The sequence below is a fragment of the Anomalospiza imberbis genome, chromosome 3, assembly GCF_031753505.1.
Source record: "Anomalospiza imberbis isolate Cuckoo-Finch-1a 21T00152 chromosome 3, ASM3175350v1, whole genome shotgun sequence".
NCBI classification, from domain to species: Eukaryota; Metazoa; Chordata; class Aves; order Passeriformes; family Viduidae; genus Anomalospiza; species Anomalospiza imberbis.
In genome coordinates, this window is record NC_089683.1 from 12,982,268 (window position 1) to 13,008,227 (window position 25,960).

The window sequence follows — 25,960 nt, forward strand, 5'->3', positions numbered from 1 at the left end:
TGTTTGATTAGTCTGAGACCCATTATGGGGACTCTTCATGGAGGGGTGCTAGGTTGGAGGGCAGTTCTGCACCAAGCAGAGACCCCTCCTGCATCTGCACACCTTTATTCAAGTGAGTTCCCTGCTGCCAGTGGCTGCCAGTCCCCTTGAAGGACTCAGGCTTACAGTTTATGGAATTCCACTCTTTATTAATGAAATTGTGAAATTAGTATAAAAGGATATACTTTTATACCTATTCAGTGCAGGTTGGAGGTATCTTGGAAGCAGGGAATGTTGGTATAGTATCTGATGTAATGTTGGGATGGGAATATGCACTAGTCCAGAGTGTTTTTGCCATGGTTGATTCAATAGCAAGACATCTTCCTTAATCTCCTTTGGGTTTTAGCTGCTCTGTGATTTACCAGCTAAAAAAGTACTGCTGAATTCTCTCCTCTGCAAGGATTTCAGCAAAGCCTGGCCATGGTGTCTTCACTCTGCTCCACCCTTCATTTAGGCCCCCTTGGCACATATTGTGTGGGGGAAATCTGGCACACTGACCTCATTCCATGCAGGGAGGAGCAGCTGCGTTTTCCTCTATAATTTCCATGCTGTTACAGCTTGTTATAGCTGTCTCTATAACTTTCCACTTTTCTTTACTTTTACCCCCACTCTTTTCCCTGCCTTCACACCCCCTGCTTCCCCAAACAAAATAACCAACCAAACAACATCCCCTTGAAATGCCTTCTTAAGCCTACTGTGAAATGAATGGGAAAAATTTGCTAAGAGATGAAATTGTCTTAGACAAATTTTGTTCCGCTTTCTTTTCTGTTAAATAGAACACAGAAAAAGGGAGTAATATCACTGAAATATCAAGTCCTGCTTGTACTGTCTTGATTTTATATTTTGGAAGACAGTATTAATCACAGTTTGGTTTTTCTGGTAGCTGACATTTCAGCTGATAAAGAGAATTTTTTCATTACAAACTGGGACTTCCATAATAACATTCTCATGCATGACATTTGAAATAAGACTATATTAATTTAGTTTATGAAGTCAGTTTTAAGCATTAAAATATTCATAAATTATGTTATTTAAGATTTAAACAACCACAGCACCCCAAAATGTGTGGGCTGATGATGAATCTTTCAAAAATAAGAAAGTGGCTTTATTCCTGTTTATACCACAAATGTTAGTTTGGAGATTTCTTTATTAATTATTTTTTAATGATGTTGCTACGTGGTGCATAATTATAAAGACAGCCATAGAGTGTCTTGTTCAGGTGAACTAGGATTGAAAGCAGGTGTTGCTAGAGCTCTGACATGGGAAGTAGCAGTTTTCCATCCTCATCCCTTCCTTTGTTTGACTTCTATATTCTGCAGACCTGTCTCTACCATTTCACTGTTGGATTATTACAGTATGTATAATTTGGAGGATTAGAATGACTGTGTTAAAACACAAAGTATTGCTTGCTAATGCACAGAGGAGGGAAAGAAAAGAGTGACTAGTTTTCTGGGTGATATATGTATGTGTATGGGGCAGGGCAGTTTATGGCCATACCTTGCTTTGTTCAGTGAGTTTAATGGCTGTTGCTAAATGACATGGAGTTACTTATTTTTAGCTTTTTGTTTCAATTCTTACTATATTGTGAAATTGATTTGTTGGTTGGAGTTCTGTTTTTTTTAAGCTACTGAGTTACAGTGCTGCTCTTCAAGGTATGTGAAGATGGTGTCATTTGTTAGTTTATAAATTGGGATTGTCTTTGTAGTATAGCTGTTGCTGTTTATTTTCAGGGTCAGGAGAAAATGAATTAAATTTAAAATAGCTTATTGTTTCGGTATGCTGCACCTCTAATGTCTCTACTTTGTACATGGTTTGTTTCTTATTTCTACAAGTGCCAGAACCTATGAAGTTCTTCTCTTCATAAACCCCACTGGTTTATGATCTGCATAGCTTGACATGGTTTTCTAGTGTTTTATGCTGCATAAGCAGCTAGCCTTCTACACCAAGCCATAACTAATCATTCTAGTAATAATCCATGATGTTCTTAACCTGCATCTTAAACAGGTTTTTTGTTTTCTTCCACCTCAGTATTTAGAGGATGTTTCACTGTAGAAGTTTGTAGTCAGAAACTCACATTAAACTTGAGAAGGTCAGCACAGCAGGGCATATGTAGTCTCAGTATGAGGATTTGTGGTAAAATTTGAGTATTTGTATTTTTTTTTCAAGTTGTGAATATCATAGGTTTTTACTCTTTTCAGTCTTTTGTGACAGCATATGAAGTCAGAATACTTAGTGTGAAATGGTAAAAATTCTGAAAATATATAATGAGTTTTTTCCTTTGTTTAAAGCATGGTCAGTAACAAAATTTATTAATCTTTTTTATTTGCTCTTTAATGGTATAGGTAGAATATGGGTTTGTATGGATAACATACAGGCAAAACCACACTTGCAAAGCTGCACTAAGAAATAATGAATCTTAAATAATTGATACTGTAATTGACTGACATGCTTATTATGAATTCACTGAATTATTTTTGTATGCTTTGCATTCCATTAATTCAGTTGCTATAATAAATTGAAAGTACATAAAATGATGTAAAGCTTCTCTTTTTTGTCATACCAGCTACAAGAAGGGGACATTGGAAATTCTTCCTTGGAATGAGCAGAAACATCGTGAAGAAGACTGGTGTGAAAAACAAGAATGCAGGTAAGTAGATATAAAAGCAAAAGTATAAAGAATTTATTTACTAATCCTTAAAATGTGGGAATTGACCCAGTAAGACTCAGTATTTTTGTACACACTAACTTGTGTTTTCAGCTTTCTAAGGGAGATTGACTGAGCCAAATGGAAAGCAGAGGTTGTGCAAACCCGGATCTTCAGTAGAGAGCGTTCTTTCTTTCATGATCTGTCACATGTTTGAAATCTCTTACTAGTTCAGTAGAGAGGATTCTTTCTTTCATGCTCTGTCTCCTCTTCAAAATCTCTTAGTAGTTCATTTGCTGACAAAACCTAACACTCACTATGGTAGGCTGATTGTATAATTTTCTTTCAGAAGTTTTAGGAAAAAGGCTGATGTTAAAAAAATATAGGTAAACAAATATATACTTAAACATATACTTTTTTTTTTTGAAAGGATGGTTATTGAACCCACTTTGCAAGATGAAGGCCAGTTTCTGTATGAAAAACAACCTGAGTTACTGAAGTACAGGACTACTGACCTTTCTGTAGATCTCGTCACTGATTGGTATTTGAGCAGAGCACAAGAAATTGAAGAATATGCAATGCAGGTGAGAATAGCAGTGAGGAAATGATGGTGGCTTAGCAGCCTTCTTCAACACAATCCTTAACAGTCTTAATTCATATTAATAGGACACTTTTCCCTCAGTAATGTACACTCTGTCTCAACTTCATTATGGCCTTTGAAGTACTTATTTTTTCTTCTGCAGTGTACTTAGGCTTGCTCTAAAGTTTACTCAGGCAAATAATTAATCCATAGAAATGAATAAGGAAGCCACTAGGTTCTGTTTCATTTGGTTTACCATAGCAGACAGTAGGTCTTTTGTAGTCCAAGAGAAGTGTTTACCATTGCATTTTAAGTTTGTAACTAAGGGAGGGAAAGTTGTGTGCAGCACGTTGGGAACGCGTTTTATGACCTGTCGCATGCTGCTGTGTTATGTATATTGATAGGTGTCACTGCCATGTCAGTAAATGGTCCTGTCATGACTTCTTCTTGGCAGTTTTATTGTGTGTCTGTGGGACTACCATGCAACTTATTTCTGCTTGATTTTCTTTATATATTAAAAGTGTTTGAAGCTCTATTGCACATAAGAACAGAGCTCATCACTCGTGTACTCTGGTATTTTATTGCTTCTCACGCCAATTTAGCTGCATGAAAAGGAGGGTGACTGGATGTATCGCTATGGTTAGTTCTGATGAGTGAGTTTCTGCAAGTCTGACTCCACCAGGGCTCTTTTTAAATATAGTTGCCAGTGATCTTAACAACCAATCAGTAGGTATGGAATTAAAAGCAACTTCCAATGATCAATTAAATTATATAACATAAAAATCAGTTGCATTCTCAGGCAGTGTTGTGTTCTTTGAAATCAAAACAGAACCTTTCATATAACAGTAGTTTCAGTGACTGGAGAAATCTGTCATTGGTTTTTGTGATGTAAAATGCAACAATTAAAATTACTAAATCATGGTCAGCTAGAAAAGTCATACTGCATGTCAGTTACCTGATTGTCTTAGTTTAAAGCAATCCTTCATATTCCATATACTGAGATGAGCTCTGTGTGATCTCCAGGAGGACTAATATTCTAATAATGATGCATCTTTATGATGCATCTTGGTTAAAAGCATATAACAATATCATTCCCTAAGATTAAGCATTTTATGTGGTCTTCATAAAGCTCAGAAGGGCAATCCATTTAGGAATATGAAGTCCACAAAGACTTTTAGGAACTTCAAATTGCCTATTAAGCAGCAGGGGAATAAAACAGGTGCTCAGACAGGACTAAGATTGAAGTTGATGTTTGGCAAACAGTTGTACAGCAGTGTTTTTTATATTATTTTTCAGGTTGACTGTGCTCTGTCCCTTGTTCGTCTTGGCATGGAGAGGAACATTCCTGGTCTGCAGGTGCTTTGTGACAATCTGATCACTCTTGAGACAGTGGTTTATGAGACTGATGGTGATCGGACTTTGACTTTGAAGGAACTTCTAGAGATGAAAGACATTGAGAAGCTGAGACTGTTGATGAAGAATGTAAGTATTTTGAATAAATCAGTAAATATACCTTGAAATCCAGAAACTCAGATGTCCCTGGATGCTATGTATAAAAAGACACTCATTTTTCTGGTGAACCTCCATTTTTAATTCAATAAAAATTCTACATTTTCACAGTTCCTTTTTTTTTTTTTGGTGGTAGGGTTTATTTCTTTTTTTTTCTAACAAAAGCTAAATTTGCTCAGTTTTCTCAAAGACCCACTTTATCCCTGGCTGAGGACTCAATGTTAATAAATCTTACTTTGAAAGCTGTGAATTCCCTTTCCATTGGCCTTTTTTTAAAGGATCTTCAGTGTAGCTCTTAATGATGCTGCAGATACAACATTCAGTGTTTTTCTTGGATGTTTTTTGGTGTCTTTAAATATTGTCAAGCAATTTTTATATTTGCCTCTGCACCAGATGTATGTTTTTGTCTCTGTATTGAGCTTGAGTATGGAATTTCAGTGTAGAAAAAGACCTCTTGGAAGGGTTGAAAAATAGCTAGAGATGGAACAGGAATCTGAAATTCAGTTGAAGAGCACATAAGCAGCAGAGGAAAATAGGAAAATACTCAGAAATTATATTTAATTGTTTGGTTGTTTTTTTATTTTGCGGGGGAGGTGGGTTTGGGTTGTCTTTTTTTGTTTGTTTGTTTTGGTTTTGGATTTATGTAGCCACTCATCACTTATTTTTCTATCTTGCATTCTTGCTGAATTACTGAAAGCAGTGCTACTCTGACATGCATGGTCTTTCACTCATTCTGAAGCTGCAGGAGGAAGACAGGCTTTCCTCACATAATGGGCTTTCCTCCTGTTCTGCTCAGTTTCCCCAAGCCATTGGGTAGCAGAAAGATTGTTTCAGTGCTTCATGATGTAGTGATCTCTTTGTGATAGGTGAAGATAACTGTTTCAGTTGCATTGATCAAAAAAGGTTCCCTTTGTTTTTTGCTTTTCCTACTTGTTTTGGACCTGTTCTTATATTTCCTCTCTGTAACTCTTCGTGCTTTCCAGTCCTCAGATGAAAAATATGTGAAGAATGTTTATCAGTGGATGATCCCTTTTCTCCACCGCTGTGAAAACCAGTCCCCTGGTCTAGCAAATGATCTTTTTAAAGAATACTTAGTAACATTGGCAAAGGAAAATTTGACTCTACCTCTGAAGATATTTCAGAATTCAAAACCTGATGTAAGTAAAGAGCTCTGTTGATTCTGCTGGTTTCTTTGGAAATTCTTGTCCTGAAGAGATGAATTCAGAAATAGTTTGTTTAAGTAGATCATCCTTCTAATCTTTCCAGTTTTCTTGGACCCAGGACTTGTTATGTTTTAGAAAACATGATTTTAAAAGTTTTTTACCATACATTATAATGCAGCTAAACTGTCCTTGATGAGACTGTCAAACTAATGTAATAATTATTCTAGCCTAGAAGAATAAAAATTATTGAATGGATTCTTCTTCTAAATAATTTCCTGGTGACCTGTTTAAAATAAATTCCTGGCATATTTCCTTTATAAAAAGTGGATATGAAAGAGTTTAATGATCTCACTTTTTTTCTTGAGGAATTTTAGTAGGAGTAGATTTCAAGTTACTTCCCCCTCTCCTGCCTTCCGCTGCACATGTAAAGAATAAAGTGAGGGCCATTAGAATTGAGGTGAGAGTTTAATGAGTAAGGGTTGAAGCTGCCTTCTGTGTGAGTGTTTCATGCTGCTTCTTTGGCTTAAATAATTATTCCAGAGCACATAAGCACATACTTGCATGCTATTAAATGTTCTGAGTATATGGACAGAAATCAACCAGCAAAGCACAACCACAGCTCTTTTATGTAAGTTGGTACTGTTGTACATATTAAGTGAGTCTGACAAATGTTTGCAGCAGTTGCCTTCCCCTGTCCTGCACCTTTTCCACTTCTCAAATTCAGAAAGGGTATAATTGCATACCCCTGTTCTTTCAAGTGTCTGCACTGCAGAAAACTAGCCAAGATAAGTTTCTGGTTGTGACTTTAACAGGTTGTTAGCAAGAGACATTCTAATTGCACCTGAAGATAATTTATTTACTTGGAGTACACATATTTTTATATTTAAAAGAAAATTAACTGTTGAATTAGAAGGAAGAAATAAAAACCAGTTTACTTTCTTTTCTTGTTAGTGTCAGCCAAAAATTATTCCTGATCAGGACCAGCTTATGATTACAGCGTTGGAGTGTATTTATAGCTGTGAGCGAGATGACCAGCTCTCTCTCTGTTATGATATTTTGGAATGCCTTCCACAAAGAGGATATGGGTAAACATTTTCAGCTAGTTATTTGTAAATATTTTAGAAATAGTAAATATAGTTGTGAATTAATGCTTTAAAAAGGTTTGTTAAGTTACTAAAGGGTGGACAGAGTTACTGGAATATTTTATTCACCTCTGAGCTGCCATGACTGTAATGTGTGTATCTCTATGCTTCTGCTGTGTACATACTCTACCAGTTAATGCAGCAAAACAAGAGTTAAAGTAGCAGCCTAGACCAAGGCTTCTCTATTGTTTCTTAGACTTTTACAGTCTGATGAATTGAGACCAAGTGTTAGGGCAGTCTTACTGGTTTTGTTACAATAGTGGCATCTTGCTCTTAACTTAAAAGCAGCAATATGTCCCTGTGAGAGAGGGAAAATAGAAAAGACTTTTGAGGGACAAGTAATGCTCAAGAAAGTGAAAGCTTGAAGAGGATCCTGTGATCTGTGAGGTGTAAACTATTCTTCCAGTATCTTTTACATGAAGGAAGGAGAGAGCCTAAGAAAAGTCTGAGGAAGAAGGAAGACCTTTGCTCTCAGGAGACTGAGGGACCCTCTAAATTTTAATTGTCTTTACAGCAAGAAGCCCAACAGTTTTAATATTTGCAAGTAAACATATTTGATTTTAATCAAGGAGTGTGTCAGACTGCTTATCTTCATATCTATGTAATATGAATTACAATAGGAAATTATAAGGAGTATGTATGTATCTATTTAATTGTGTGATATCATTGCAGGCCTGAAACAGATAAAACTAACACTCTTCATGATGAAGTAGATGAACTGGAACAAATTCTTAGGTATTTAATTTTTCTAAAATAAATAGTGTATTCTCCACAGAAATCACTAGGCATAGCCAAGAACTCTTTATGATAAGAAACCAGCAAAAATATTTATCTTTTTTTAATCTGTCAACAAGATTATCTGAATGTTTTTTATATTCAGAACATAGAAATTTTAAGTGTTTTTATCTATTTGAGTATTATAAATCTCTAGAGATATTTTTCTTGGAATAAAAGTTTAGGGGGTTGTGTTTTGTTTTTTCTGTTTTCTTTTTTTTTTGTGGGGGGCTTTCTTGGGGATTTTTTTATTTGTTTGGGGATTTTTTGTTTTGTTTGTTTTATTTTTGGTGGGTTTTTTTTTTTGAAATCTTTGTTAGGGAATTTAAATTTTGTTTGGTTGGGGATTTTTTATTTTACTTGTTTTATTTTTGGTGGGGTTTTTTGGCGAGGAGGAACAGGGTTAACCTGAGGAGTTTGTTTTGATCTTGATACTCTATAATGCTTTGAGTAATTAAAGACTGAAACTGTGAAGCTATGTCATCAAGTATTGGTGGTATGTGTTTACCCTACAGTATTATTAATATACATATATTTTAAAAAATGTAGGTCATGTTACTCTGGCTGATCAATACTGTAAGAGATTTTCTGGAGACTGTTTGCATTTGCAGTGCATGTTTTGAGAGAGCTTTCAGAGTCCTGCTGCTGCAGCAGTAGCTGCACAGCTGTGCAGGGCTCCGACAGGCTGGCTCTGTTGCAGTGTGGCGGAGCTGCTGGAGAAGCACGGCCTGCAGAAGCCAGTTTCCTTTGTGAAGGACACCAAGGACAGTGCAGAGGAGGCTCGGAAGCTGATGGTCAGGCTGACCAGGCACACAGGTCGCAAGTTAGTATTCCAAGGGGAGTGGGGAGAAGAGGGGAAGGGCAGTGAGGTAACAGAGCCTGCCTGCCTGCTTTGTGCCCGTAGGGAACTGAGGTTGTCACCCTGCAGACAATGTACATAAACACTTCTGCTGAACTGATGATTAACATGATTAGTGTTTTGGCTGCATTCTCCCCAGTCAAAAATCTCTGCCTGCCTTCAAACCTGCTGCAGTATGTTCGTCTTCAAGTAAACAAGCTTAAAATGCATACTGGCTGCAAAATACGGCAGGATGATGAACTGTGAAAGTTAACACATTGTAAAAAAGATCCTTTAAGACTTATTTAATTTTATTGCAAGTGCAGGATTTGTAAAATAATTCTTTGGTTTTTTCAGCATGTTTTCTTGGAATCCTTGTAATAGGGTAATTTATTGATTTTAGGTATTGATTCTACCAGTATAATATATTCCCAGTATAATTTTTCAATTTTTCTAGTTTAACTCATCTTTCATTTGACTCATCTTTCAACTGCATATGAATTATTAAATGGCTCTTGGTATAAGCAGATAAAAATTTTGAATCATGGGAAAACCAGCCATAACTGTGGGTGATTTGTCTTCCTTATTTAAAGCAAATATGCACAACAGTTTATCTGTGATGGTAGAGTGGTATTTATATTTTTAGCAGTCTTAAAGCTTTTTAAGACTTTTAGAAACCTCTCTTTAGAAAGATCAAGACAATGCCTCTGTAGGAAAAATGTTGATTTTTCCCACTTCTGTTGGAGACCTTTTGTTTTGCCAAAGTAAAAGCTAGTGCCACATGAAAAAATCACTATTAGCTGGAACTACTCCTGCAATTTAAAAAGGCTTTTTTTTAATCTGAAAGGCTCAAGATAATGTCAAAAAACATTCATAGTTTTTTTTACTAGTGAAAGTTTTGGTAGAGCACAAGAAGTTGATGCTTTGTGGATAAACAGAGATTCATAGATCCAGAGGGTCAAGAATCTGAATACCACCCAGTTTTAAGAAACAAAATCAAGTTGCAGCTTTATTCTCCTGTGATTGCATGCCATTGATTAGTCCTTTGAGATTGCCTATAATGAACAGCCAGTTTAATTATCCTCAGTTGCTGTTACAGACTTGGTTTTACCCTGCAGTTTGCAGATCAGCAGGAAGATAGCATTTCCAGCTTCCTGATGCATTGTGGAGCGTTATCAAAACCTACTTGGGGGATCTTGAGAAAGATTGCTTAAATCCCTGTTTTATCCCACAGAAAACAAAAAAAGAACTTTGGCTACTGCATTGTTTTCAAACAATTTTATCCCGTAGACAGTGTTCTAATTTTAATTAATATTAAAAACCTTCTGTCTTTAAATCACTTCTGGTTAAAACTCTAATTAAATATTGAAATAAAGTTTGAGAAAACTTATATTTTTGGTGATGGAAATCTACTGCTTTTCTTTAAAATTGTTGGGGAAGAGAGTATTTAATTTAAAAAAAATGTTTGTAGGCAACCGTCCGTTGGTGAGACGCAGTGGAAGGAATTGCTCCAGGATATGTTGGACATGCAGCAGAAAGTGTATAGGTGCTTACATTCAGATACTTGCTACGAGGTGAGTTTTCTGTCTCCTTACTGACTTATGTCCCAAGTAAGCTACACATTCTTATTTCATATTGTTGTTTACAGGTGCAAATACATTTTTCTCTGTTGTTACTTGTTTATCTACTGCCTTTTTATTTCAGAATATTTTATTTAAGTAAAACATTTCTGGTGCTTATTAATTTTATCTAAAGCTTCTCTAGTAAATACTGTGTATTTTATCTTTTACTAAAATTCAACTTTTTAGAAATTGAGTCAACTTTGTGAGATTTTCTTACATAGCCTGTAATTCTTTGTACAAATGTATTTAGCAATAAACACTCCAGACTCATGAAAATAAAATGTTATCATCACTCAAGCATTTCTTAAACATGGAGTTCTGGTTTGATGATATTATCCAAGATCATTATAGGATTATGGACTTTCTGCTTGTAATTGAAGTAAAATTATGTGAGATGAGAAATCTAATTTGAATGAAGGTTAAAAACCCTTGCATGTGCATAAAGTCCAAACCCCTGTCAAGAGAATTTGCAAAAGACAGCTGTTAACAGATGTGGAATTTGCTGTGACATACATTGTTTATTTACATTTTCACTTCAATGTACTGCAGTTTATTACGGATGCATTGGTATGTCACTTATAATTGGTGTTTATACAGAAGCAGGTTTTATTGCAGTTTACAGAATTAATTGCTTTTTCCTACCCCTCTGATTAGGTCTTAGGAGAAGTTTTAAAAGCAAATTACTAAAAAAAAAAGAAGGAGGAAGAAGACAATGCTATTCAACTTCTATATGAGAAAAGTCACTTTTTCTCTAGTTGTACAGCTAGAAAAACCGCAACATGTTTAATAGTCATGGTTTTGTGGTAGGCTACAACTTAGTGTACTTGAAATTTTTTTCAAGTGCATGTTAAGAAATTGTAATACTGGAGCACTCTGCAAATAAGGCATTTGCTTTATTCAGATCTTAATGTAAGTTTTCTGTTAACATTTTTTTTTAACTTTGAAACATGATTTAAAAACAAACACAAGAAAGGGTTTTGGAAAAAAATTACGTAGATGTGCTGAAAATGCTTTGAAATGTTGTTCTGTCATATGCAATTATACTTTGATAACTTCAAAAGTGATAAATTGATGAGACAGTAAGAATTTGCAATCCTGTGTATTTTTTAGCATGATGCTTACTCTCTTCTTGTTCCATGCATAGTGAATTTTGTCCTCTTGACTTCATAAATTTTGAGAGAGGTAAATGTTCTCTGTGTGATCTTTGAAGAGGAAGGATCAGCTGTGATATTTTGCATCTCTTGCTGTTCCCTTGAGGGTTGATATGTTGTGAAAGGGAAGATCACTTGTGTGATGTTCTTTAAGAAGCACTGCACTGTTTTCCTTTCCAGAGCATGACATGGTTTGGGGAGGTTCTTCCTAGAAATAAAGTATGAAATAAATAATCTCAATCTCATTTATGCTCTCTTTCCCATGAAAGGTTGGACCAGATGATGTTTTGAGATCCCTTCCAACCTTGGCTCTTCTATGATTCATTGATCCTCTTGAATTTGTTATGAACTTTTAAACCTTTGATAAATGCCGTATTGTTGCAGCTGTGATGTTTCTGTAATGATTAAATTTTTTAGGTTCCTTTTCATTAGCACAATGTAACTGTGCTCAAGAAAAAAGCAAAATATTTTTTAAGGAATTGAGATTAAGTGTCTTCAATTGGGCAAAATTTCTACCTTGAAATAAATCAGGTGTTTTGTGGCAGATGCAGCATTTTATGAGTTTGCATTCTTTGAAGAAAGTCTTGATTGGAATTTGAAGAACATCTTATGTACTCAGTTCTAAATATTTTTAGTTACTTTAGGAATACAGAATTTCTTCTTTTATGTTGCTGGTTTTAAGGTCTTAATACTGAACTGCCCTTTCAGATTCTCACATCGTACTAACACCTCAGAATGTAGGTATATTTTGGTGTCTTAAGTAATACTGTAAAAAGACAGTTGATATTCTTTTTTTAAACTTCCAGTAAGTAGAAACCAGCTGCTAATTAATTTAGCTTTTCTTAAGTGCATTGTAGAAATACATCCCTTGGTAGAAGTTAGATTTTCTGCTTGGACTGAATATATTCTTTTGACTTCAAACATCCTTGTATTCAAAGGGGTTAATGCCATACAATGCAGATAAGCTTATTTGACACTGCTGCTCCTGCAGGTTATTAAATTACTGTTCTGTCTTCTAGATATTCACCGAAAGTCTCTTATGCTCAAGCAGTATAGACAATATCCACCTGGCTGGGCAAATGATGCATTGCAGTGTTTGGTCAGTGGATTTACCAAGTTCATCAAAAGGGAAGCTGCAGTACCGAGTCAGCTATACCAGAAGCATTGAACTGGTTTTGGCTGCTGGTAGAGAATATTTCAATTCTTCAGCCAGTTTGACTGATAGCTGTATGGAATTGGCCAGGTAAATGTACAACTATCATATACATAAACACAACTGATTTAATGTTGTCATAGCATTAGGGTTTATTTGCTAGTATTGTGTCCCCCCCCCACCCAGTCTTCTGTTGAGAATCTTTTTCATAAGCAGGTTCTGGATGTACAGAGTAGTGTTGCTTTTAATGCAAAGAGTTTGAAGTCCCTTTCAATGCATAAGGGTTCTGTGACCAGCTTTTCTCTTAGGGTTTTATGGTGATAGTTTAAAAATACTTGGTTTATAGCTCAAATACTTGCCGTGAATGTGTGACCCTGTGTTTATTCTGTTTAGCAACATGTTTTTGTCCTCCTCTGATTGACCTTCAATCAGTTGGTAACTTAACTTGAGTTTCTGTGAGTGATTATCGTGTGTAGGTCTCTTAGTAGCCTTTGTGTATGAGTTGCTTTAGGTAGAATGTATTTACAGAATACTAGGGTGGAAGACACCTTTAAGATCATTGAGTCCAACCCATGCCCTAACGCATCACCTAAACCATGGCACTGAGTGCCACATCCAGTCTATTTTTAAACACATCCAGGGATGGTGACTCCACCACTTCCCTGGGCAGACAATTCCAGCTTCTCTTTAGCTCCTTTATTCCACTCCTATTTTGATCTTCACCTTGAAATATTTGTCAATATGCCAGAAAAATCTGATGGGTTCAGATGGGATGTTTAGCTAACATGCAATTTTGTTTTTGATTGAAAATGTTTATTTTTAATTAATGAGTGGAGAAAAAATATGACAGACTGGGCGAATCAGATACTTTCCTGATCTAATGTGCATGGTGATTTTAGCCATTTAAAACCGAGATGAGTTGCCATCTGGACAAGCTCAAGACATGAAGCTCGTAACATTCATGAAGTTCAACAAGACCAAGTGCTGGTGCTGCACCTGGGTTTGGGCAACCCCCTCTATCACTCCAGGCTAGGGGATGAACAGATCCAGACTAGTCCTACTGAGAAGGACTTGGGGGTGCTGTGGGTGAGAGGCTGGACATGACCCAGCCATGTGCCCCTTGCAGCCCAGAATGACGAATGTGTCCTGGGCTGCATCCAAAGCAGCGTGGGCAGCAGGTGAGGGAGGGGATTCTGCCCCTCTGCTCTGCTCTGCTCTGCTCTGCTCTGCTCTGGTGAGAGCCCACCTGCAGTGCTGCACCCAGCCCTGGGTCCCCAGCATGGGAAGGACATGGACCTGTTGGAGTGAGTTCAGAGGGATGAAGCACCTCTCCTGTGAGGAAATCTGAGGGATTTGGGGATGTTCAGCCTGGAAAAGAGAAGGCTCTGGGGTGACCTAAATGTGTCCTTCCAGTACCTGAAGGAAGCCTGCAAGAAAGATAAAGAATGACTTTTTACAAGGGCATATAGTGGGACAAAGGGTAATGGTTTCAAGCTGTAGGAGACTAGATTTAATTTATATGTTTAAAAAAAAAATCTTTATTTTGAGGGTGATGAGGCACTGGAACAGGTTGTCCCCAGAAGCTGTGGATGCCCCATCGCTGGAAGTGTTCAAGGCCAGATTGGATGGGGCTCTTGAGCAACCTGGTCTAGTGGGAGGTGTCCCTGCCCATGGCAGGGGATTTGGAACGAGATGATGTTTAATGTCCCTTCCAACATGTGGCCATTCTATGATTTTTCATGTTGATTTTCTTTATTCAATGTGTATTAGTAAAACTACATATGACTACACTGTACCAGAATGCAGCTTGTATTAAAAAAAAAAAACTATCTAAAAGCTTATTACAAGAATATACTATTAATATGATTAAAAAAATATTTTGAATAATATGGTCTTAATTATTTCATGCATTAATTAATCTTCAGAGGAATTTAGTGGGGTTTTTGTTGTTTTTTTAAATAAACTTTGTTTTATTTACTGTACCTAGTTGAGGAAACTGAATTTGTGACAATGACTCTTACTGTTTCGCTTCCAGTCAACTTTTTACAGTGCTTTGCTTTTATCTTCTACTATATAGCAATGCCAAAACATCGTAGTGGTAGGAGAAATATTTTCCAAAATAATTATGTATTTAAGTACTTATACCTTCAACATCCTCTGTAAATTCATTGCAGATCTAAATTCAGGAGGGTTTAATTGATGTGCTTATAACAACCAGTTGAAGGCAATGCACAAATAGAAATTTGTTAAAATATTCAGACAGCTATAAGAGATAGACTGTGTCAAACACCTCCCATGGGCATTACAAAAACACTGAGTATTCTGACATTTTATAAGCACAGTAAATTACTGCTTGTGGTGGTTTTGTTTTGTTTTGTTTTACTCACCAGTTAACTTCGCCCACAGGTTTAATTTTAAATGTTTTCATCAAACTTCAGAAAAATGTCTTTTGTTCTTGTTTAGGTGCTGTCTACAACTTATTGAAGACAGTCCAAGTGCTGTTCAGGAGGAGTTGGACCTCATTCGTGCTCTGGGCTACCTGGAAGAGTTTGGTGTGAAAATATTACCGCTGCAAGGTACTGCATAGTTTTATACTTTATATGATTACTTGAATCACAGGCATAAATATGCATGAGAAATAGTTACTATTACATAAGTGTGATATGATTAAACTAAAGAGTCCATATGCTGCCTCCAAGCAGTGTACAGACACATAGAAAAAACTGTATTTTTAATAGAATTTTTTAGCTTGTGAGGTAAGAACTATATTTGCATATGGTGTCTTTGATTTTTGACTTTTAGCAAGACTTTTAAGTATATGAAACTCCTGGTGACTTGAACAGAAATTGAGCTCATCTTTTATTTGCCAAATAATCTGCACTTGCCTGTGTGCTTTAAAATAACAGGTCGGAGAGAGGTACTTCATGCAGAGGCAATTTTCATGTCTCCACTGGGCTGTTTCATTGTGAGGTATATAAAACCCAGTGACAGTGGAAGTGAACTTTTACAAGGTATTTCTTCTGATGACATGCTTAAAACTATATCTTTTGTAGCTCTGACTCCAGAGGAGCAGAAGGTTGTTGGACAAAGGTTGGAAAGAAGTTATGATTATGTACATTGCCTGTACCTTACTCATGAACTGGCTGAGATGAGCACTAAGCCATGAGATGTGCTGATGATAATGTTTTACTTTTGGCATTGGGCAGAGAAATACTGGGGTTTATGAAAAGCACTTCTGATGCTTTCTTCTTTGTGGAAAATGAAGTAGATGTTCTCAGCAGCTGTTGTTACTTTACTTCAGTGTTCTCTTTTTGTTCTTTTTTTCCAGGTATTTATTCAATTGAATTAATGCTCCAGATGTTATATTCAGAAATCTTAAAATTTCTGGACTAAGACTGTCAAATTTCTAAATCTTGCAGTCAGAAATCAACTGTCCTGTTGATTTCTAGAGTAAAATTATTTTTCAGTCCATTTGTTCAGCCTGTGAAAAAGTGCATGTATTTTCTTTAATTTTTGATGTGGACATGGAGGTATCATTTTAAAAAAGTAGTGATATAATACTGCATTAACAGAATGTGTAATATGACTGATCTAGATTAATTAGAATATGTGAAATCATGCATGTAATTTCATTAACGATCCTGACTTATCTTGCTTCAGTATCTTTCATGTAAATCAAATTAATCTAATAAGATTAAAATGATGTTTTCAAGTTTTAATGAAAGCCTTTAAATGATCTGTTACTTTGATAGAACGTCATGAAAGTACACTAAGGATCAGCTGTTCCCACAGCAATAGTCTTTTAGCAATAGACTTTTATTTGCAGTTCTGTGTTTAGTTTTCTGTAGTTCTTCTCCCACTTCTATTTTTAGCAAACTTAACAGTTTAAGTTTATGAACTACCATGATGCTATATTGTAATAAAATCTGGTTTGAAGACTCCTTACCATCTTTAAGTGTTTGACCCATGGTGTTAGATTACTTTCAGTTATATTATGCATTAAAAATTCCTGCTTAAATAATCAGTGACTTAAAACATATTATTGTTGTATACTAATATATGCCTGTGATAGAATATTAAAAACTAAACTAAAAATATGACCTTTTCCTGCTCTTCTATTTGTATTCATTTTAGTCTAATTTCCAGAATTAATAGTGTTCATTATACTAATATGTCTTTGCTTACTGAGAGGCCTGATATCCTGTTTTAAGCCTAATATGCTAATGCAGCTTATCCCCATGCAGCCATTCACTGTTACTGAGTGTTAAGTGGGATATCTGCGTGCTGTTCCTCTGTGTTCTGAGAACTTGCATAGTATGAAAGCATTACCTTTTAGAGCAGCAGCCTGAGGTTAGCCACCCACTAATGAGCTAAATAGAGCACTGGAATCAGTTCATGATATTAAATTACACAGTTAAAATAATTGTTCAATTCTTGGTAAGGTTTTTTTTGAAATGCAGTACTAATTATAGGCTGCTCAGGATATGGTTGAAAGAGCCTGGTGATTTGCAGACTATCCTTCCTTCCACTTCTCAGGAAATATTTAAATAAAGTAAAATGAGCTGAAGCATTTGCTAATGACAGTTCTTTCAGTCTGTGTGATGTATCTTGTCCATGCTAAGTAAATGAAATCTTAGTTGCAACATTCTAAATAAAAGTTAATGCCTGTGTTAGCAGTCTTATGGGATGTTGCAAAAATTATAATTAAGAAAAATTGTATAAAGGTATGTCAGTTAATTGTACACATTTTAAAAGAGTGAATGTGAAAACATGAAACAAAAGAGTTTTCATTGAGGTCAGTTTTCCTCTTTTTGCTCCCTTCACAGCCTGATTTGCTAATGATGGGAGCGGCATACCCTGTAGTGTTATTTTAACTTTCTCTTTATAGGTATAATTGAGGATCTGCATGCATACAGCTGTGAGCTGGTTTTCACATTGTGTTTGCATTCTTATAATCCCCAGCACTCCTTCTGTCCTGTGCTGTTTGAGCAGGAACACAGCAGTCAAGTTCATTTGTGCAGTCTCTAAACCAGTTCTCCTTTCAACAGTGCGTTTGTGCTCCGATCGACTCAGTCTCATCAAGGACTGTCTGGCTCAGATGCCAACAAACTATAAACAGTCTGCTAAGCTCCTGGGACTGGCAAACCTGCTAAGGGTTGCAGGTAAGCTGTCTTAATAAAACACTGAACTGCAGTGCAATGAGCATTTATGTTATGCTTTAGGACATTTGACTTGATCATTAGAATATGCATTCAAAGATGCCACTAAAAAGTCACCTGGAAGAGCAGTCATTGGGGAGGTATTAAGCATTTCACACGAGTGGAATATTTCATTTCTAAAACAGTTGAAATGGTCAGCTGCTACATTCTGCTAATACCTGAAATAAAAAATGCCTTGTCCGATCTAGAGTTGGAGTAAAGGCTGATTTCAGATTGGAGGAGTTGTGGCTGAGAATATCTTGTTTTACAGTTAATTGGTAGTGAATTTACTGAAATTACTGTCGCTGTTATTACCTCTGCAAATAAGGTAGCCTGCTTTAATAACAGTTGAATTTAAATTCCATGGGAAAAATAATCTGTAAAGCATGAATTTCAGCTGTTAGACTTCAGTCTATATTGCATGTATCACCTTTGTGCACTAAAAATAATGCATTAAGTTGAGTATTCATTTGAGGAGCTGAACATCTTCAAATACTGAATCCTGGGGACATTAGGGGGATTTTTTTTTTTTTTTATAGCCTACCTAAAGTAGCCTTTTGATTTGTTTTTATTTTTGAAAAATACTTAATCAATGCAGTGTAAACACAATACTGCTGTATTTTTATGATGTAGAAATAGAACATAGAAATATAAAATACTTATATTTTATGCAGCATGGCATATAAAATCAGTGCATCCCACCTTTGTCACTAAAACATGCCTGGCTAATTATTTTCTCCATCTCTATTTGTTAAATCATTTAAGATTTTTTTCTTACGTTTTCAGGAGGCTTAGTACTGGCAATTTTTTGCATAGTATTATAAATAGAGAGGGAGATATTTGAGACAGTTGTGTGAGGTTGAGAACAGAGGTATGGAAATTATGCTGTTGACCTCCCAAGATACCTTGGTCCTAAGGAAAGGAGTCACAGGAAACGTCCTTACTCTGGTCAGCACAGTGCTGCTGCATGAAAGATGGAGGAGGGGACAGGATGGTACTGTGTTGGGTAGCTGGATCCAATCTACATATTTAATATGTAATTGTCATGGTTTGACACTGGCGCGATGCCAGCGCCCCCATGAAAATATACTTTTTAAAATAATTGCTGTGAGATGTGATCAGGAACAGAGCAGAGCAGGCCCAAACTTAGTGACTAAGGAAAGAACTTTATTAAACTACTACTACTATAAAAACTACAAACACTAAATCCTGGATGAAGACTTTCTAAAACACCCCTCCTCCTCCCACCTAATTCCTAAACAAACTAAACAGTGAGACACCACCCAGGATCCTGATCAAGTTGCCACCCTTCAGATATTCGAATACCCAGTCTTTCAAGGGAGACAGGAGTCTCTCCTGTGCCACAGACTCCCCAGGAAACACAATTGCCACCCTTGTGTTTCCATGTCACACATGGCAACTGCCCAGAGAAAATTTGCCATGGTGACACTCTCCTTTCCATGTCACAGTGCTCTCACCACTGTGCATGGACAGACTGCTCATAGGGCTCCTTTAAGGATGCTTTGCCGTGGACCAAAAGAGACAACAGTTCAGTTTCTCATTTTGGGACTACAGTCCCCCCCATTTTCCCCTGGGGCTGAGGGTCCAAGAACAGAGGTCTTCTTCTCCTCTTCTTCTTCCTTGAAGATAGAGGGCTTCTCCACACCTTCTCTCTACTCCTCTGCTGGTAATCACTGAAACAGGTCTCCTGGCACACCAACGCACCACCCTAAGTGCAGCTTCTGTTAGGAGAATTTGGTTCAGTCTATAGCTAACAAGAGAAGTCCAGCCACAAGCCACTCCATCATCTCCTTCTAACTCGAGAATTTCTTCTTCCATCATCTCGGATCCCAGACTGTCTCTCTTCTACTTCAAATCAAGGAGGAGCAATATTTTACAGAGCCTTCATTTCTCAGGAAAGGGTTAAAAGCTCAGACTCTCTGGACGGCTGATATCTCTGCCCAGCAGCCGATTCCCAAGGCCAAGGCTGGGCGCCTTCCCCCCCCCCCTTCTCCTCCGCGCCGGCAAAGTTACAGGTGCCGTCCGGACTCTCTATCTCTTCCCTCTGTGGGGGGGGGAATGACAAAGACATCTCCGCTTCTCTCCACCCTTCCGTCCACAGGAGCTGGCTCAGTTCCAGTCCTTCTACCCCTCGGCTCACCTTGACCAGGCCTCATGGCTTCCCCTCCCCCACCCAGCCCCATGGCTGGGCAGGGAGGTCTGCACAGCACCCTGACCGGAACCAAAGAGAGCGAGCTCTTGGGAGTTCTTGCTTTTAACCCCCTGTGTTCTCAGAGGCGTATCCCTATCTTCAGTGGTCACTTCAGGTGCCAATATCCAAACTTGACCACTGATTGGTTTGACCCAACTTCCTGAAAAAAAAATCACTTCCATGTCAAACCACGACAGTAATCCATAGAAAAATTTGACTGACAGTTGTGACTTCTTTTTCTTTGCTTGTAAGGCTTTTGGGTGAAAAAATAAGTCTCTCTTATTGGTTCATATGACAAGATTACTGTACAACTCTTTCTTTCTCCTTTCTGCTTTGCCCCACGCACATCAAGTTAAAATCTGTGAAATTTTCTTAATATTCTGGGTTCTTTGTGCTAATGCTGCTGATTTTTATTTTACCTTCTTTTTAAATCTAAGTGATTTTCTTTGTGTGAAAGAAGGAAAACCAATATCCAGAGAGATTCTATAAAGCTTCGGCCGGTGGTGTTATCCTAGTACCTTAGCTGTAGGATTTCCAGTGCCCTGGTATGTGCCTTTGAAAAGGGATCAAACTCACGGCTCCCTTCTCCAGAGACTGAAAAACGGCAGTCCCTGCATAGTATGTGGAGAACTTCAGGGAATTTGTATAGAGTTCATTGATACAATGATGTCTGTGTGCTAGTGTTATAATCAGAGTGACACCTACTGAGACACCACTGAAAAGAGAGATTTAAGAGATATTTAAAGCCAGATGATGATATGGCCCCCCAATTCTTCTCTTCCATGCCCTTACCAGGCTAGAGAAAAACAGAAGATGAATGTGTGAGATTGTTAATTTTTAAACAGGTGAATGATTTAAAAACTACTACTTACTTTACTGGTGACGTATTTATCTTGTGAGTGTTGGGCTCTCTGATTTTAGTGGTTAACCTTGGGAGTAATGCTGATGGTTGCTCCTATGGTAAGTAGGGAATTTTAGTAGTAAAATTATATTTCAAGAGTGAGTCTTGGTAAGGAATTCACTATTTAGATACTTTTATGCTAAATATACAAGTAACTTGGTCACTTTGAAAATAATCTTTTGCTTATATAATAACATTTATTTATCTGAAAGGAAAATAAAGCAAGACAACATTTTCAGTAGTGACTTTGTGTGGTGGGGAATGTGATGAGTTTTTTTTCAAATTTTGCTTTATATATGTAGTTTTAAGCTTTTGTGATTAAAAACCGTTTCACTGTCACTGAAGGATAAATGGTTGTATTGCTTATATTGGAAAGCTGTTATCTGTAGAGAACATTCATTTATGAGTAAGATATGGATTTGGTATGAGAATGCCATAGTTCAGAATTTTATCTAAACCTAATTGTTATAGGAGATGGTCTTTTGAAAACAGATTTATTTCATTTTAAGAAACTCAATATTTTTTTAATGTTCTTGTTTGTTTTTTTTTTCTGGATTTGGAAGCTGTAAACAGCATACCACTGTTACTACAAATTTTTTGTGCCTGACTCTCTAGCCATTGACAAGTATCCAGAAGATTACCCAGTAGCATACAAAGGAAACATGATTGTCATAGTTTCAAAGCATGCATGTAAATACAGTATTTTTCCAAATTATTTAAGAAATGCTGTAGAGCATTACTCTTTGGTCCTTTTTGTACCTCTGATGAGTGATAGAATAGGTAACCTTACCCTGAATTTAAAACATCTTAGAATTTGAATAGCTAGGTTATTAATACTTTTTAAAATAGACTCTAAGTGTAATGCTGGTATAGGCTTAATCATGGTCTGTAATGAGGAGTGCTGTATAATTCGATGGTAGTGATTAAAAACGTAAATTGAAACAAGACATGGAGAAATGGGATTTATGTATCTGTCAACTTGTAATTTAAGTTTCAGAGTAACAATGAATTATTAATATTAATTAATATTATTAATACTGTTTTTAATAAGATGAAGAGTTATGTTAGGACTTGGTAGCCCTGTTGTAAGTGTGATAACAAACACTAGTATTATTCCACAAATTACTTTACAGACAAAAGGGCAGATCCTGCATACAGATTCTAAGATTTTAGTGTATTTTATTTTATTAGAAATATTAGAATATTAGAAGGACTTAATATTAGGAAGGGTAAACCTTCCCTGCAGTTTTAGTTTGAATAGTCTTTGTTTGCAGGTGTAAAACTACTGGGAATGGGTATTGTGGTTTCTAACAGCTTCCAATGAAAGCAAATGGTTTTATTGAGGTATTTTGGGATGGGTCTGGATTTTGAAAAAGAGGATTGATCTTTATGGACTTAATGAAGAATTAGATAAAATGCTGCCAGGAGAAAGATTTGATTTTTGTCCTTAATTGGTTTTCACTGCTTACACAATTACCTTGATCTATGAGCCACCTTCTATTGCTGTGTAAGAAGTTCTGATTTTGATCTCTGGAACTTACTTACTGGTATTGGTTGTGCATGTTTGAAGTTGTGGTCCCTTCTGTTCCAAACCCACTTTGTAGAGTGTTGTCTTGTGTTTTGTCTGCTTAGTGGAGGAATTTGTTTCAGTATTTTCCTGTCTTTGCTTCCCCTGCCACTTCACCGTGTATAATTACTGATTGGAAAGACCTGCTTGCTGCATCCATATAAAGCATAAATCATATGCTGTGTTTTATTATATGTAATAGATAGCCTATAAAACCCTAAGAACATACATATTTTAATTTAAATTTTAAAAGAATGCATTTATTGTGGATGCAAGGGTACATTGCACTGAGTCATTATTAAGGAGCTTTGTGAATTATGTACTCTGAATTCAGTTTGCTTTGAAAGCAGCACTGAAAGTGAGTAATAGAATTTATATTCATACTTATCAAAGTTAAAATCTTGCTTATGTAATGATATATCAGCTAGCTTCCTAATTGCTTTAAATTAATTACAGTGAACTCTACTTAAGCCTCATGTCACTACCTCTGTAAAGTAAGCCCACAACTGTTATCTTAATTTCACAGATGGGTAAAATGTGTGAGGAAGAATGTGCTCAGCATGACAGCCAGAAAATCTACACATGCTCAGGGAGCTGGAGCTGCTCTGTGTCTTGCAATCCTCACTTAAGTTGTGTTCTTTGTTAAGAATGGCTGTGACGAATTCACTTTATGCAATTACTTGAGTAGATGTGTGCTAAAAAAAAAATTGGAAAAAAAGCTTCTGTATCTGAAATCAGGAGCATCTTCTCTACTCTTACTGTGTGTCAAAAAGATCTACTGAGTGTTGGTCATTATTTCCTTTGTCAGGCTCTCTAGAAATGTTTCCATTATTCCCTTATCACAACTTTCTGTGGTAAATTTATTTAATTTTAATATCCATAAGTGAATCTATTAGCTTTAAACTTTGCTCAGATTCCTTAGTTAAAGCTTATTTTTGAAATCCATCTTTCTTAACATTGACTTTCTTGCATTTGGAATTGTCAATGTAGATGGCTTCTGATCTCCTAAATTTCCTAAATCACCTAAATCTAGGCAACATGGAATTTCTGAAGTACAATATTTATATAATTTGACTTCTAAGTTTTAATGGCATGATTTCATTCAGGATAATGTTATTTTATCCACTCACAAATAGCTTGCATCTTACCCAAGGTATTTCAATAAGCTTTTTTCCTTATATAACCCAGATTGGATCCAAGCTTTTTAAAAGTATTTGAATATCCTTTATTTGTCAAGAAAAAAATCCTATAATTTCTGAGCTTTTGTGTTTTTTTCTCTTGTTATTTTTATTATAACCTCAGAATCATTTAGGTTATCCCCTTTCCACTTTCCAGTTTCTGAGTTTGATTTGAATCTGTATGTCAGGTATTATTATTAAGGCTTGAAGCAGAATTACTATGTAATATAATCAGGTCGCCATTTGAAAAATTTTGTCATTGCTATCTTGGTTTTAGTCATGGATTGCTGTCAAAATGGCAAGGGAGACAATTTAGAATTCAAAACCTTTCCTTTCATGAGACTTTATTATTAAAATGCCATCAAATATTGTGTTACAAAACTGAAGCAGTGAGTTTTTCTATGTCTGAATAGAAGACAAGGACTAAACTGCAGCAGTGAGCATTATCAGCCAATGCATGTGTGGAAATGGGCTTCACTCAGGCATTCACTGAGTAACACTGGAGCCAGTGGTTGTTCTCTGCCATAACAGTGGGTGCCAAGCTAATGGAAGTGTCAGTGAGTTACCCTTTTATTTTTACACTTGTGCTGTTGTAAAACATGCAGAGATATATCCTCCTGCACCAGAGGTCCTTGGCTGAAACATTGGGGATGGGGGACTTGATACCATACAGCTGCTCAAGCACAGAAGGAACCATTCCTTGGTCCAAATGTTCTTCCTTTCTTTGCTTCAGTCCCACTGATTTTTAAGTGGGCATAAATAGCAGTGATTATTTTGTCTGAAATCTGAGGGGTAATAGTTTGATTGTTTCTCTTGACTTTCCTTTGTGTCTGCTACTTAGTCAGATTTCTTTGTGGGAAGTCAAGCTGTCAGGGTGAAGTGGGCATCAGGAGGTGAGTGGCAAGTACATGTCCCTCACTTAGAGAAATGACAGTTCACATTTAACTTGTGAGGATAGAAGCACCTCTTTGTCATCTGTAATTGCTTTTGCCTGAATGAGAGGTTCCCAGGTTCCAGAGGGCATAATTTTGCAACAGGAGAGCCTTGAATGTGATTAATTTGCAGCACTGAGCAGTATATTGAGCAGGAGGCTGAAAGATAAAATACGGGAAGCTAACCTGTTCTCCCAGCTGAGTTAGTCATGATGTGCAGGGATTAGGGGAGCCTTGATTGAGTTCAGTAATTAGGGTAACTTCACTTGCCTGAATGTCATTGTAGTGCAACTGCTACAGCTTTCCTTTTGAGAAAGCTTTAAAAAGAAATTTGCTTTGTCCATGGTGATGGATCTGCAAAGTGGAGCTAAAAATAACAGCTATGCAATTTAAGAGCATGTACTCTTTAAATGGTTTTCGAAACGGGATCTGATTTAACCTTCTGAAATATTTGCATTTCACAAGTTGTAGTAATACAGTTTCATAAGCCAGTGCCCTTTTCAAATTATTGTAACAGCACTGACTGAGTAAAATTGCTTTTAATAATAGAAGAGAAGCATGAGCAAGAAGCATGCATTTAAAAAATCCACTTGTTTTTATTCTAAAAATTCTTTGCTAAATTAGTAGTTTATTTTTCCTGTGTATGTTTTGTCACCTTCTTATAGAGTGCGTGGACATACATAGTGTTTTGACCACAAGACTGGACAAACTAATGCCAGCAAATTGTTCACTCTCAATTGAAAAAAGCTTTAAAAAGTATAGATGACTAGTGAAGGGTGACAGGTATAAATGTTATTTGTATTGACTGTAAATGGCTTTGAGATGGAGAAGAGCTGTCTCATTAGATTTTCATCTGTGAATGCTGATGTATTAAAATTGAGGTCAGGATGTTTTTCTACAAAGATTCTTGATGAAACTTTAGTCAGAAGGCTTCAGTAGTATCTGAAGTGTAGCTTTTGATTCATGTCTAGTGGAAGAGGCATTGACCAGAAGGTCTGGTGACTGAGATGGATGTATCGTATGGAAATATTAGTTTCAGTTCTACTCACTCAATTTATGAGGTTACAGATTTTTAGATGCTTACATTTTCTGCATCTTGTGCATTATTTGGAGCCATGAAGTGGCAGTTTAAAATGGGCCTTTGTATATTATAAGAAAACACACATTTCAATTCTTTTCTTCTATTACAGTACATAGACTTTATTTTTTTCAGTGTCAGGATTTTGATTTATATGTCACTTAGCTTAAATATCAGTTTTGATCCTTTGGCCAACACATAAATACAGTTTTCAAAACCTTCTTTTTTTTAACCTTGACATAACATGCTAATTGATTTGGAATTTTTTGCAAGCTATGG

The 25,960-nt window shown here is 36.4% G+C and overlaps 1 protein-coding gene across 1 annotated transcript in view; it reads left to right on the top strand.

Annotated features, from left to right (window-relative positions):
- The window catches only part of NBAS (NBAS subunit of NRZ tethering complex), a 158,525-nt gene that overhangs the window by 40,783 nt on the left and 91,782 nt on the right, over positions 1–25,960 (top strand). The window contains exons 22-32 of the mRNA XM_068183435.1: positions 2,603–2,686; positions 3,114–3,267; positions 4,560–4,745; positions 5,756–5,929; positions 6,887–7,020; positions 7,750–7,812; positions 8,552–8,674; positions 10,161–10,263; positions 12,482–12,705; positions 15,079–15,191; positions 17,664–17,777. Coding sequence (XP_068039536.1) covers positions 2,603–2,686; positions 3,114–3,267; positions 4,560–4,745; positions 5,756–5,929; positions 6,887–7,020; positions 7,750–7,812; positions 8,552–8,674; positions 10,161–10,263; positions 12,482–12,705; positions 15,079–15,191; positions 17,664–17,777 — 1,472 coding nt within the window. The remainder of the gene's footprint in view (positions 1–2,602; positions 2,687–3,113; positions 3,268–4,559; positions 4,746–5,755; positions 5,930–6,886; positions 7,021–7,749; positions 7,813–8,551; positions 8,675–10,160; positions 10,264–12,481; positions 12,706–15,078; positions 15,192–17,663; positions 17,778–25,960) is intronic.